The sequence below is a fragment of the Hypoxylon trugodes genome, assembly GCF_022578975.1.
Source record: "Hypoxylon trugodes strain CBS 135444 unplaced genomic scaffold F4822scaffold_8, whole genome shotgun sequence".
NCBI lineage: Eukaryota > Fungi > Ascomycota > Sordariomycetes > Xylariales > Hypoxylaceae > Hypoxylon > Hypoxylon trugodes.
In genome coordinates, this window is record NW_026250023.1 from 2,663,874 (window position 1) to 2,676,806 (window position 12,933).

Here is a 12,933-nt window from a genome sequence, read left to right on the forward strand (position 1 = left end):
TGCTTTTTTGGATTTGCATAACATGTTAGATAATTTTAAAGGAGATATCTAATAGAATATCCATTGGAAGGCCAATACACTCTGTCGAAGTATTTAGTCACATAATAGAATATATCATTAACTGAAAATTGTTCGCTTGCGATCCGCCCAAGTGTGAAGGTTTGGTTTGATTGACTGGGAGTTCGTTTGGCTGGGAATATGCACTATATACCTTTTGATAGGATCTCACAGATTGAACTTCCACTACCTATCTGAATCAAAGATTTCCGAAATCAAGTCAGAGTTCGGAGAGCGAAGCATGGTTCTACGCTCTTTTGGGAGATCAGAAAGCTGATAGCTCTCCGAATCCAATATCAATTTATAATGAGGCCCGTTTTGGAGCATATCCGTCGCCATTCTAGCTCGAATAGCATGGGCAAATTCTGCATCTTCTTGGTATCCATAACACGAGGAATTGATGCTCATCGCAAAACTTTGATCAAGAAGATGTTTTGTGGCGATATGGTCAGGCAAACTACCCGTAGTATCCGCGACATGAACGAATCTCTTGAATAATTCGTGATCCTCAAGCCACACGGCGCAAGACGGTTTCATCTGCTTCCAGTACGGGGATATTGTTTCGCATGTAATGAGGAATCGAGAGGATTTGAATTGCCGTCCGCTGCTACGAAGTAGGAAGCATATGGTGGTTCCGCGCTTTGGGTCTGGGTTAAAAAAGAGTTGCCTAGCCGGATCCCATAAATGCTGAGGCGCAGCGGTGATGATCCTTGAGTGTGGGAGTTCATAGCTGATAGCCCCTCGAAACCGGTTTTCAATAGATTCATATTCGTGTGCCCGGAGAATTCTACTCATATAGATAGTAGAATTATAATAGGTACGATGTTCCCACTGCCTATCGCCTGACCGAAGAAATCGTCGAGGGTAAGAGCGGACGTATCTGCCATCGGACATCTTCGATAGATAGATTCCGATAGGGTTTGGGAATTTATGATATTCAGATTCGATGAACCCTAAGTATAAAATATAATCTTTCACCCGTGAAACGTATGCAGTGAGAGTAGCCTCGATTCGAATACCTCTATTTGTGATAGAGAATTCTTTCCCCGGAATTGGGTCTTTGGTAAGTGATTGGAGTTGGTTGGAGGTATTAGCGAATTCCTTAGGCGAGCTGGCGAACACACCTCGGTATTCCAGTTCTGAATACGGATCTTCCCACGCAAGTAATGATAGATCAGTAGTTGCTTTTGCGATCTCTTCTTGCAGTCGCATGAAAGCCTTGTCGCCTTCGCCGTATATCAACGGCATATTCACGTCAAATATACCCAATAGACAATAAGCCTCATCCTCAATTCTCGTCGTCTTCCTCTTAGAAGCCCAAGCCATCCGCCTCGCAACAGGAATTTTGAACCTTGCTTCACTATCATGTAAGACCTCCTCATCAATCCCCGTCAGCCGGGAGACGAATGCGTTTAGTTCAGGTGTGCTACCGCGAATTTCCCAGGCAGAGTCGTAGAACTCTACTCTTTTAGATGCGACCAGCTCCTGAAGAGTCCAACCTCGGCGTAGCCATTCGCATTTTGGAAAGGCGCCATTGAATATCGACTCTTCTGGCAAATCCGAGAGGAACACGAAGCATACGGCGGAGTTCATGTACCACCTGAACATGGAATTAATCGCTTCGGACAATTCTGCGCTGCTGGTCTTGTTGATACAACAGGTGTCGACCCAAGCATACCGCAATCCGCGCTGAGAAGCGAGCCAACATGTGTACCATATCTTGTCGAAGCCTTTCTTCAGAGTCCTTCAGGTGAAATCCTGAAAGTCTTGATACGTTACTTCCTCATTCTTTCCCCAAGTATGTGATAGTATTGCATATGAGTTTTCCGGCGGCTCTATAAACTCTTCTAGCGTCAGTGACCCAGTATTAATTGGCCACATTTTGTTTGTTGGCGATAGAAGTTTGAGGGGTGGAAATTATCTTGTACTAAAGAAGGAAAAAAAAGAACAAGAAACCTAGAGAATCTAAAATTTCGCCAAAGAGGCGTAGCTACGTGGCAGCGTGGTTATCTAACCGGCCAGTCAACGTGAGGCAACTGGGCGCCCAGGTGACCACCGGGTATGATTGGTATATATGCGAGTACGTGTCTACGGTAGTAGAAGATTGTCTGTACTTACCTGCTTGACATTATCATATTAAACTATAGGCTGTGGTTGATACGAGATCAGAATGTGTACTTGGGCACTTGGAATGGCTGAAGCTTTACTTATGGGCTGCCAGTAGAAAGTTGACACGCAGAATAGCGTCAGTCTATGTGCCGACCGTATAGCGTATACTGCGAGATACTGTGCTACTAAGACACCTCTGGGCCAATCACATAGTGTTATTTGGACAGTAAAAGTTCGTACCATCAGCATTCATCGCACGGTCGGCACTTGGACTGACGCTTTTCTGGCACGTTGGCCTAGACGTCGCAGCGGAACGCTTCCCCAAACTGACGTAGTGGGCGTATTCCAGTAATTAATAGGTCGAGGATAAGTGAAGTATAAAAGAGCAAAAAGGCAGGTTCAGAACAAGTATGGCGTTCGGTTGGCTTTTCTCAAATCTAAAGGGCAGAATATAAGCGTATACTCTCAGTAGGTATTGCTATAATTACTCAGGCAGGGGGTCTTTAAGAAAACTCCGCCCCGTGAATTGGCACGAAACAATCACAAAGAGGAAGGGGTTGAGAATAAGCGCGAGTGCTAATTGAGTAGGCCTATATTGTCGCACGGTACAGTGGGTTGAGAAGATAGACGTAACATGTAGAGGTAATACAATGTCGTACGAACCACATCGTTGGATCTCTCGGTCCCCCAGTTACTTAGGCATCGTGAGTATTTGATATACTTTTATCTACGCGATAAGACGTTTATAACTTACCTAGTAGCTTAGGAAGATGCAAAGGTGTCATGCGGCTATAGCCTTCGGATTTTGTCTGACGCGCCGGAGAATTGGTTGTGCCATATCGCTTACGGCGTAGATGCCCAGAACAAAATGTAATCTGTATTCTTCCTTGGAAATTCTGAACTGCGGGGAATATAAATCCGTAATATGATAGAATCGCTACGTGAAGCAGCAAGGGTCAGTTCCAAGTCCGACAATTCGATAGCGAAAGGCCTCGGTGTTATCGGCGTTAGATCTAGTGCTTCGGGCAACAGCACAAAACGCCATCTAATTCGACACCAAGAGCAAAATGTGCAGTTGATCATATATCAACTAAGCTAAAGATGGTCAAGTGACGGACTTGGAGTTAATAAGAATGAACTAAAGCAAGAAAAAAGTCGCCGGCGACCGCTGTTATGTCAAAATCTGCGAGATTTAAGAGAACTTATCTCTCTTCGGCGAGTGGGGAACACGCCCCGAGGCTCTTTCATCGTGGGATATCCGTTTGGGTCTATGATGTTGAAGATCGTTTCGATCTCGCGTGCTACCATAAGCCGGGTGCGACCCGCCTCTTCGCCGAATATTACCTACCAAGGTAACCGTCAGATACCTCTAGTGCCGGTAGCAGTACCGTGCTGACGGGGCTCTAGCGGGTTGGGGGTATGATGCATCGTGAACATATAAGAGCAAGGCCTTTGTCGAAACGCTCAACAGCGAGGTTGTAATGAGTCCTAAATATCTACTAAGTACTTTTTCTATCAGTACGAAACCATGGACACCAAAACCACCAAGCCTCGTGTTCTTATTGTCGGTGCCGGTCTTGGCGCGCTCACATTAGCTCAAGGCTTGAGAAAGCATGGCATTCCCTTTGAAATCTTCGAGCGAGACAAGGATCCTATCTCCCGATCTTCAGGGTGGTGTATTGCTCTTCACACGTGAGTGCCTGGCTTACTACCGTTTCCCATCCAGACTAAACCGCATCCACTGTGCCTCTACAGGGTTAATGAGAGTACCAGTATGATAAATGACTTAATTGCGTCCGCACCCGACGGTTAGTATTAAGCATCACCCACTATCGCTCGAGCAATATCAGGGGTTCAATATCTTATACTCGATGATGCTTACTCCTGAGATCAGACATGCCGCCATTTAGAGAGTCAGTCGACCACCTGGTTCCCCTCGATCTTAATGCCCAAGTGGGAATATATCGACAAGGCATGCGCCTTGGAGTAGAGAGCACTCCAGACTACCCTGTGATACGAGCAAATAGGGGACGTCTTCGCAAATGGCTCTCTACTCGAGTTCCCATCCAATGGGGCAAGAAGGTCGTACAGGTAGAAGAGATCGGCGACGAAGTCCAAGTTCGTCTTGAAGATGGTACTACGGTCACCGGCGACATTGTGGTTGGCGCGGATGGCGTACATAGCGTTGGTGAGTTGATGACTTCATAGCGATCGTAGTTGTGACCCCTGAGTAAGATTATTTAATCTTAGCTGACCCGGTAAAAGTCCGAGAATACGTCCTCCAACGGCCGAACAAAACCATACTTCAGACCGTTCCGGCTGCCATGATCACTGGCGAAACCGTGGTGTCAGGTGCGGCATTCGAGCGCCAGCTATCTCTGGGACACAGCTCCTGGACTGTTAGTGGGCCGGAAGATTCTGGCTACTATCTTTTCGTGGGATTGCGACAGGTAAGCCCGGACGGAAAATCTGGCGAGTACTATTGGTTTATTGTAGTTCGCGACGAGAATGTCGATAAAGAAGATCACTGGTTGCGTGTCGCTTCTCAATCAGAGAAGCTCCGGCGTGCTTTTGAAATATGCCAAACACTTGATCCCAAGTACTCGGAAATTATAAGATTGACACCCCCGAGTGGGATGTGGACCAGTCCATTGATAGTTCGAGACGTCGAATTACGGGATTTACCAGTAGGAAGGGTTACCCTTCTTGGCGATGCTGTCCATCCAATGACTCCTTGTACGCCCCCAAAACCTGTATTCTCTGTGTGACTGCCGCTAACCTGACTTGTACAGTTCGTGGGGAGGGTGGCGTACACGCAATCATCGACGCTCTCAATCTGGGAAAGGCATTGGGTCGACTTAAATCCACAGATATTGATTCAATTAAGGCCATCGTGGGTCCATATCAAGAGGAGATTATTGAAAGAGGTGTATCTGCCGTCAGAGTATGTAGATATGCGCAAAATGTTAACTCGGGAGGGAAGGGTGAGATGATTGTTTGGAGTAAGATCGCCACGCCTATGCCCGAAGAGAAAATCTCGCTTGGCACTGCGCCGTTTCTAAAAAGAACGAGTCATATTTAAATGGCCACCTAGCTGCCTGCCTAGGTAGAGCATCCTTCAAGAAACGAGAACAATCCATCCACATTAGTTCAACATAGCTGCATAGATGCCGAGCTTCGAGGAAAAGATGAATATATCATGACATAGGCATGGATAGAATCCCTCGTAAGCCCCCATTTCCTTGTAGGCATAAGGTACCAGCGGATCTCGTCTCGCTTATCTCGGCACGGCCCGAGCGCTGGGGCTATGGCAATTTCCACTTCATTGCTGAACAAAATCAATCTTGTTTATTTCTTTAAGTGTGCGTATCACCAGCGATGAGTATGGGTTTATTGCTGCGAAATATTGTTGCACAGCCCGTTCAGCACGCCCCATCAAATTGGACATAATTATATGGTCCATTGTGGTCCAGCTGGAGACTGATGTATCCATGCTGCTCACCAGCTTGCGAATGGCGATCTGTCGCGTGGGGCATGTCGGTGCGATGGGTGCCTAGACGCCTGGGTGCCTGGGTAGGTCCCTGCTTACGCCCGTGACTCAGATGTGAGCGAACTTCTTCGGTAATAAGCAAGAGGTAAGCTCTCCAACCTCGAAGCATCAATTGCTCTATTTCATTCATGTTGAATGAGCACGAATGGCCTCCCCTTCCGAAGCTCAGTTTCATTACTTCGGTCTTTTACCGCCTGAAATCCGACGGAAGGTCTACCTCTTGGCTACACCGCCACGAGTGGTCTATGTGAGCGAAGATGGCCGCGAGGATGAAGACTGGGATGACCGGTATGAAGAGTTTGAGGAAATGTGTCGAACCACGCCAATCCAATTCAAATTGCATCCTGATATTGCATATTTCGCTCACAATTGGCGTCCGCGATTGTCTGAAAGTCTCAAAAAGTACCCGCAGCCCCGTCTAGAGTCCTTTGGGTTCACTACTTCGAAGAAACAGTACCAGCCTTGGGTCCCCACGGGCGATGCACCCGAACTCCCCTCAGATTTTCTCGCAGAGAACCCCGAAGCAGCATGGGCCATGACACGAAGTGCATCTCTGTCCAGCCCAGCCTTCATCCCGCCATTTCTGCATGTTTGTACTGAATCCCGCGAGGAGCTCCAGAGATTCGGATACCGACTGGCATTCGGCACTCGTACACATAAGCCACGCACGTGGTTTCACTTTGAGTACGACACGCTATACTTAAGACGAAGCTATTCATTCGGTCCCGAATGGCTGTCTGGTGCACGGTGGGATGTAGACCTTTTCCGCCCCGCGGACCTTCAGCGCGTCAAGAAGCTAGCTCTCTGGCATGGGTATGATGGTATTGGGGAACGACCCCGTGAGGAGATGTCCAGTTTGTTACGGCTACTTCCCAACTTAAAGAACATGTTCCTCGTCGCACGGGAGGATCCTAAACCCGACCAACGATACTGGGAATATTCGATTTCTGACGAGGCATCTTCCCTGAAGGGCCACTACTTGTGTATAGGTATAGACGAGTCCGATATCATTATTCGACCTCCGGGGCGTATGATACCGGAGGAGCCATCCCTGTACGCTGCGATGAAGTCATATAAGCGGAATGATCGGGAAAACACTTTCGGCCAATCCTATTTCGAATTTTTAACGTCTATTTTTGAGGAGCAGCTTCGCAGCCACCGTGCCGAGATAATATCCGAGCCTTGGGATGCCCCGATACCTAAATGGAACGTTCCAAATGTTGAACTTGCACATTTGTGCTCACTAGAGACCATAGACGAGATATTCGATCTACGCCGCCGCTTCTGGGGGAATTTCATTGAGACAAGGAAGAGGCTAGCAAGGGGTAAGAGGATAAAATCCAAGGCTTTGAAAGAAAAGGTTGCGACTTCATCCGACTTCCAGGATGTTGGCGAGGCATATCTCAGGGCCCACGAACCAGATCAGCATGAGCGGTGGGAGTTTTACCGGTATCATCATTGGATGGAAGACTATTATGCATTATATGACTTTACTCTCCCCGTGACGCGGGAAGAGCTATGGTGGCTCACTGAAGCACATGTGTCTCCCCCACGGTTTGACGTCTTTTGAATACCTGAGCAAGCAATCGGGTATGCTCGAATGATTTTTCACTTTCATGTCGCTCTCACCAAGGTAGCATTATCCCGCGTCCCCAAAACGCTAACCTGTCTATTAGGTTCCCCGAGGACGATATAAAATTGAAAGGGCGGTCAAAAGAAAAAAGGAGGGGATTGAGAAGAATGGCCAGCCTACCTTGATGAGTAACGATTAGTCGGACTTCGTATGTGCATTCAATCGGCAATTTTGCGCCCGATCATGTAGAGATTATACTTAGCTACGATCTGCGATCGAAAAAAAAAAAAAAAAAACAAATAAAAAAAGCCCGTCAGCTGAGAGCATATCAATTCTATAATACCCCTATTAAAAAGAACCTTCGAACACCTATCAGGAAAAGGGTCGGACAATTCCCTCATACCATCTATTTAGTGAGCCGCCCTGTCTCTTTCAGCTGTTGTGTAGGTACTTATGTTGGTAACATAAAATCTGCCTTGTTATGTTGGAGCAAACGCATCCTACGGCTAAATGGAGAATGCCGAATTCTTGGTTCTTGGTTCTTGGCTGAAGGGTGTTTGCTGCTGTCAGTTACCTGTCATATTTGTAACGTCGTGGGGTATGACGGCTTTTCACCGCATACGTCGTTTCAACAAACGCGAGGTTAGATCGCGCTCGTATAACGTGTAGGTGCCTAGATAAGATGCTACGTAATGCCTATTGCGTATAAATACAGTGTGTTGCGGTTTATCGCCGAGATGGGTCGTGTTACTCGAGGCAGGCTGCCGAACCACTCACGGAGAAATCCCCAACAATGCTTGCAATCTGTAACGAAACAAAGGAGAGCAAACTGACGTGCATGACCTATATGCCACCACCCTGACCAAGGAAACCGGAGTATGTCTTGATTCGAGGCCTTGTCTCCCGACATTGCGCAACGCAACAAGCAATTAACAAGCAATAGTGCATACCAACAACGCCTCTATACGCATTACGGCTTCCTCTTCCGGCCATGCACTCATTTACCCTTAGAGTTAATGCTGGCATGCATTATCACATTTGCGGTACCGACCCGGTGGTTGGCTCGCTTTCCGTCGAGACTCAGTCGCCGATGGTGAAATGCAAAAAGCAATCCCTATCTATGGCTCGGGCCGTGGTCAAGGGCTTGCAGATTTCAGCTCGTACGGTCCGCTTCGTTATAGGCATGGGACGCCAACTAAGCCAAGTTGCGGGAAAAAAACAAGAAGCAATTTGGAGAAAGAAGGAAGGAAATAGACAGAGAAGGAACCCGAGTGGAGCCGTGACTTTGCTTTTCCTCTTTTTGTCTCCCCGTTGACCTTGTGGGCTTCTTCAGGAGTTCGGAGGAGAAAGAGAGAAAAAAGCACGGGCGAGAAAAAGGGAGTAGACACCATTCCTCTCGCTCGGACACCTTTTCCAAGGAGTTGTTACCCACCTTGCCACTCCGGAAGTTGGTAATTATGCCTGTCCTACCTACTCCGACCGTTCATTTTCCCATCACTCCGACTCCTTTTACAGAACCAACACCCGCAGCATGGCTCGGAGCAAGGGGGGATTCTTGGGTTACTCTTACTGTGAGCCGATCTACAGGCATCTGTGTGACAGTTATCCCATTGGGGGATGGCGGGGAAAGTAGCGATATCGAACCAACAGATACGGGAACGATCGAGTCTGCTGAGACTTGCTGCGTCGGCACGCCGGCAGCAGCTACAACTACAACAGCGGTGGCGGCGGCAGCGGCAACGGAAGATGTCCCTGTCGAAGAGCACTCGAGTGACAATGGTGCTACCACCGCTCTTATTATAATGGGTGTTATTCTGGCGGTATCCCTACTACTTTTCTTTCTGTGGTTCTTCTGTTGCAGGACCCCAAAGCCCCCGCCAAAGAAGAAATGTCCTAAGCCGAAACGCTGTTCAACTACTGTTTGTTATGGTCTACCTGGGCCTGAGGTAAGATATATAGAACGTATAAATGACACTTGATAGGTATCACTAATATCTTTTCTGGTAGGGCCCCCAAGGCCCAGTCGGTCCAAGTGGCCCCCCAGGGCAAAATGGAAGCACAGGACCAATAGGCCCCGTAGGCCCCATAGGACCTATGGGACCACAAGGATTGGCAGGGCAGGACGGAAACGACGGAGGTGAGGCTCCCCTTTCATAATCAACCCATCTTACATATGATTCTAATTAACCCCGCCCGTATCTTACAATGAAAGCTTCCCAATGTTAACATTATTCTCGTGAAGCCCCAGGACCGCCTGGTCCCCCTGGTAAATCCGGCGCCGACGGGAAAGCCGGTCCGCCCGGCCCACCCGGCCCATCGGGTCCTCCTGGTAAGTCGCCTCAAGCTTCGAATATACTATGATGTATGCATCGTTATTATCTAACATTTACTGAAGGTCCTCCCGGACCTCCAGGACCACGTGGATGTCCTGGACCACCGGGATGTCGAGGCCCTCCTGGGTGCCCAGGACAGCAAGGATGCTGTGGGCCACCAGGTCGCCCTGGGTAAGTTAAATACTTTGTGATAACCTCAAACCTTAGTCACGTTGTTGTCCAATACTAACGGTCATCATAGTACTCCAGGATCTGATGGTAGAGACGGTAGGGACGGCCGAGATGGCAGAGATGGTCGCGATGGAAGAGATGGAAGGGACTGTTCGCCAGGATGCAGGTCTCCCGGGCCTCCCGGACCTCCTGGCCCTGCTGGAGACATGGGTCCTGCAGGACCCGAAGGACCGCCCGGTGTACCAGGGCCAATAGGACCACCAGGGTGAGCTCCTTCTTATTGCTATTTAAGTACGGTGCACGTGTAAGCTAATGTAATTATCAAAATAGGCATGATGGTCATGATGGGGGTCGTGGTCCTACTGGGCCTGTAGGACCTATTGGCCCCGTCGGTCCTCCGGGACGCGGGCAGCCGGGTCCGCCGGGTCCTCCTGGTCGAGATGGCCCTGACGGCCCACCCGGTCCTCCGGGATGTTGCCAGCCTGGTCCTGTAGGCCCTCGAGGTCCACCAGGACCCCCAGGGATCGGCTTACCCGGTCAAATGGGCCCTAGAGGACCCCGTGGATCACCGGGACCAGAAGGTCAAGTAGGTCCCGAAGGACCTGAAGGACCAGAAGGGCCGGAGGGACCACCGGGTGAACCAGGCCGACACGGAGGCCGCGGGCTACGCGGGTAAGTACCAATACCATGTCACCCCAGTCATACCTAATCTTGCTAACAACTGAGTAGATTTGATGGCCATCAAGGGCCTCCTGGTCCGCGTGGGCAGCGAGGACCTCAGGGACCCCCCGCGACCCTCACGATCCATCCAGCACACCACGCACATCACGCACATCATCAGGGTTATGAGATGTACGGCTATTACAACTGCTGTTCCCGCTGCAGGAACAAATGCGGTGGTCGCTGCGCAGGTAATTGTGGCATGCGAAATTCTTGCGGAGGACATTGTGGATGTGACTGTCGATGCTGTCACTAAGAAACAATAACTTTCACATCTAATAGGTTTCATCATCTACTCTTGATTACACTATTATGTTAGTGCTTCTAGGTGGTGGTATATCTTTGCTAATGGTGAAATAAATAAGCAGGCGTTGTGGCCTTCGTGCAGCAGCAACATGGACTTAGGGTGGTCTACGTATGACATGTGTATTTCTCTTACCTTCTCGTTTTAATTATGAATACATCATATGAAAGCCAGTGGTTCTATAATACACCCAAAACTATACACAACCTTATGTGTTTATCTACACCCTCGTCACGGTTCAACTCCAGGCCGAGGCTCGCGTCGCATGACAGGTATGCACTTCTACATGACGTGTCAATGCATAAGCCATGATACTGAGCTAGGCTAGTTACGATCCGGACCTGTCATCTTCACCGATTGAACATGTACACTTTCATGCAATACGATATATCAATATGATCAATGTCGGATACACGCGGCTCGATCTACGTAAGATCTAAATTGAATCTTGTAAAAGGTCATATATGAGATCTCGGTCAATGTACCCCTGCGAGATGGGGATCGGCACCTATGTGAAGCGGGTAGGTAGGGTAGTAAGACAGGTCGAAGAATAGATACCCACCATCATAATACCATTATGCCGCTTCCCGCCTCCCTGTATCCCGGTCTCAACATATTCGGCAGCCATGGTACTACATCAAGATCCGAAGTCGGTGTGGGGGTCCGTTGTGCAAAGCCAGGAACCAAAATGAGATGTACCTTGAATCTCCGACGGGCTGAGTTGACCGGAGTTATAAAGTGATATTTGACATTTGTCATTAAGAAACTCCGTATTCACGCAGCATGACATGCAAGCTTCTCATCCGGGAATTTGAGTTAATAGGGCACGTATTTATGTACCTGCCTAACGGCTGCCAAAAACACTCCTAACCCGAATTGTCGTAACGGGCAGAACAGAAAGATATATCCCAAATATAGAGCATATAATATGGTATAGTCTGGTGTAGCTGTGGGGTAAGATGACAGGCCTGGTGAATCAGGATAGACGTAGGCGAGGCACATAAACTTGGAGTAAGTTGTTTCTCTGTATTTGGTCTTATTTACAGACGAGCTCTCCATTGGCTCGTAAATCTTTTGTACATTCATGTACATATCAAACCTAGGTAGACTTGATGTCCGGTCTGCACATCTTCTCTTAGAAGCGTGAATTGCTAACCATTTAATTCCGAAGCATGCAGATTTCCGGCTTTTCCCACGCCCACGTGCATTTTCGTACATGTTTCTTCATCACGCGGCGGCTCGGGGTGATACATCATGGGTTGTATCAATATGATATTGGTATTTCAATTCTTCATGCGATGCGTTTAGAAGCCCATGGTGTTCAGGAAATTCAAGACGTTGAACTTTTTATGACCCTAAGATAATACAAGTTATTAATATAGGTATATCATACTCGATGAAGGCCATGAACTTACCCTTATGACAATATGCTTAGTGGTGTTGTTTATAGCTATGTCCGTATCGTTCAATTGTAATGCCGCCTTCAGATCTTGTTTTAAAGCTCTCAAATCTCCATCTCCGTGCTTCAACAGTGTGATCTTGAGGTTGCCGCCTTGTTTCTGCTTGTGATAGACACCGAGATTGTTGAGATTATTCCTGCCTACGAAATAGGGTAATCGTATCTTGGATTGGGGTTCCGTCTGTGTAGAAGTAGATGATTCTGTAGGATTTGAGGAGGTAGGGGGTGGAATATCGTTAGAAGTTGGTTGTTCGCTAGATTGGATAGTTGAGGTCGTCATACATCGTGATCGAATGGGTAAGGCGAGGCGTGTGAAAGATGTGGAAAGAGGCGCCGGGTGCGCAGCAAGCGGCCTAAAGACCTTGGGAAGAAGCATGATGCTTATAGTATTTCGTCGCGTATATGCGACCGTAATCGTGTCGTGGGCACGCAGTTCAAGACGACGGAGAACGTGTCTTAGATCTGGCGAAGCTTCAGAACTTTTTTGTTGTAGAAGATTTGATCGACACTGTACGGCGCCACTTACGGTTACTGTAGGTAATCCGGTTGAACCTCGGATATATGTAGATAAAGATACGATAAGAGATAAGATATAGCCATCCCACCTGCCCACAATCCACTTTTTGGCAAATTCAATGTTATTTGGAGTAGGCAGGG

General features: G+C 48.2%; 5 protein-coding genes across 5 annotated transcripts; 3 read left to right on the forward strand and 2 right to left on the reverse strand.

The window, feature by feature from the left end:
• Window positions 1-51: 51 nt before the first annotated feature.
• On the reverse strand, window positions 52-2,286 carry F4822DRAFT_358664 (HET-domain-containing protein). Its single transcript, XM_051456079.1, has 3 exons — window positions 2,265-2,286; window positions 2,176-2,205; window positions 52-1,892 (listed from the first exon to the last, which is right to left on the reverse strand). The coding sequence occupies exon 3, from the start codon at window positions 1,663-1,665 to the stop codon at window positions 244-246; it is 1,422 nt and encodes a 473-aa protein (XP_051311728.1). The 5' UTR covers window positions 1,666-1,892; window positions 2,176-2,205; window positions 2,265-2,286; the 3' UTR covers window positions 52-243.
• A 1,408-nt stretch (window positions 2,287-3,694) lies between these two features.
• F4822DRAFT_445774 (putative monooxygenase) lies at window positions 3,695-5,760 on the forward strand (the record flags this gene model as incomplete). Its single annotated transcript, XM_051463426.1, has 5 exons — window positions 3,695-3,858; window positions 3,922-3,974; window positions 4,061-4,354; window positions 4,432-4,902; window positions 4,959-5,760. The coding sequence occupies 5 exons, from the start codon at window positions 3,695-3,697 to the stop codon at window positions 5,246-5,248; spliced, it is 1,272 nt and encodes a 423-aa protein (XP_051311729.1). The 3' UTR covers window positions 5,249-5,760.
• F4822DRAFT_358625 (uncharacterized protein) lies at window positions 5,399-7,543 on the forward strand. Its single transcript, XM_051456077.1, has one exon. The coding sequence runs from the start codon at window positions 5,862-5,864 to the stop codon at window positions 7,284-7,286; it is 1,425 nt and encodes a 474-aa protein (XP_051311730.1). The 5' UTR covers window positions 5,399-5,861; the 3' UTR covers window positions 7,287-7,543.
• Window positions 7,544-8,518: 975 nt separating this feature from the next.
• F4822DRAFT_358628 (uncharacterized protein) lies at window positions 8,519-10,993 on the forward strand. Its single transcript, XM_051456078.1, has 7 exons — window positions 8,519-9,235; window positions 9,297-9,426; window positions 9,532-9,618; window positions 9,685-9,793; window positions 9,864-10,058; window positions 10,124-10,465; window positions 10,523-10,993. Exons 1-7 carry the CDS (start codon window positions 8,747-8,749, stop codon window positions 10,767-10,769), a joined length of 1,599 nt encoding a protein of 532 aa, XP_051311731.1. The 5' UTR covers window positions 8,519-8,746; the 3' UTR covers window positions 10,770-10,993.
• Window positions 10,994-12,121: 1,128 nt separating this feature from the next.
• Window positions 12,122-12,652, reverse strand: F4822DRAFT_432817 (mitochondrial large subunit ribosomal protein-domain-containing protein; the record flags this gene model as incomplete). Its single annotated transcript, XM_051461718.1, has 2 exons — window positions 12,122-12,172; window positions 12,233-12,652. The coding sequence occupies 2 exons, from the start codon at window positions 12,650-12,652 to the stop codon at window positions 12,122-12,124; spliced, it is 471 nt and encodes a 156-aa protein (XP_051311732.1).
• Window positions 12,653-12,933: the final 281 nt, after the last annotated feature.

Coding starts and splice junctions, on each gene's coding strand:
- F4822DRAFT_358628 (XM_051456078.1), top strand. CDS start 8,747: ATGCCTGTCCTACCTACTCCGACCGTTCATTTTCCCATCACTCCGACT. Junction 9,794..9,863: donor GGGCCACCAGGTCGCCCTGG/GTAAGTTAAATA, acceptor CGGTCATCATAG/TACTCCAGGATCTGATGGTA. Junction 10,466..10,522: donor GGAGGCCGCGGGCTACGCGG/GTAAGTACCAAT, acceptor ACAACTGAGTAG/ATTTGATGGCCATCAAGGGC.
- F4822DRAFT_358625 (XM_051456077.1), top strand. CDS start 5,862: ATGGCCTCCCCTTCCGAAGCTCAGTTTCATTACTTCGGTCTTTTACCG.
- F4822DRAFT_358664 (XM_051456079.1), bottom strand. CDS start 1,665: ATGTTCAGGTGGTACATGAACTCCGCCGTATGCTTCGTGTTCCTCTCG.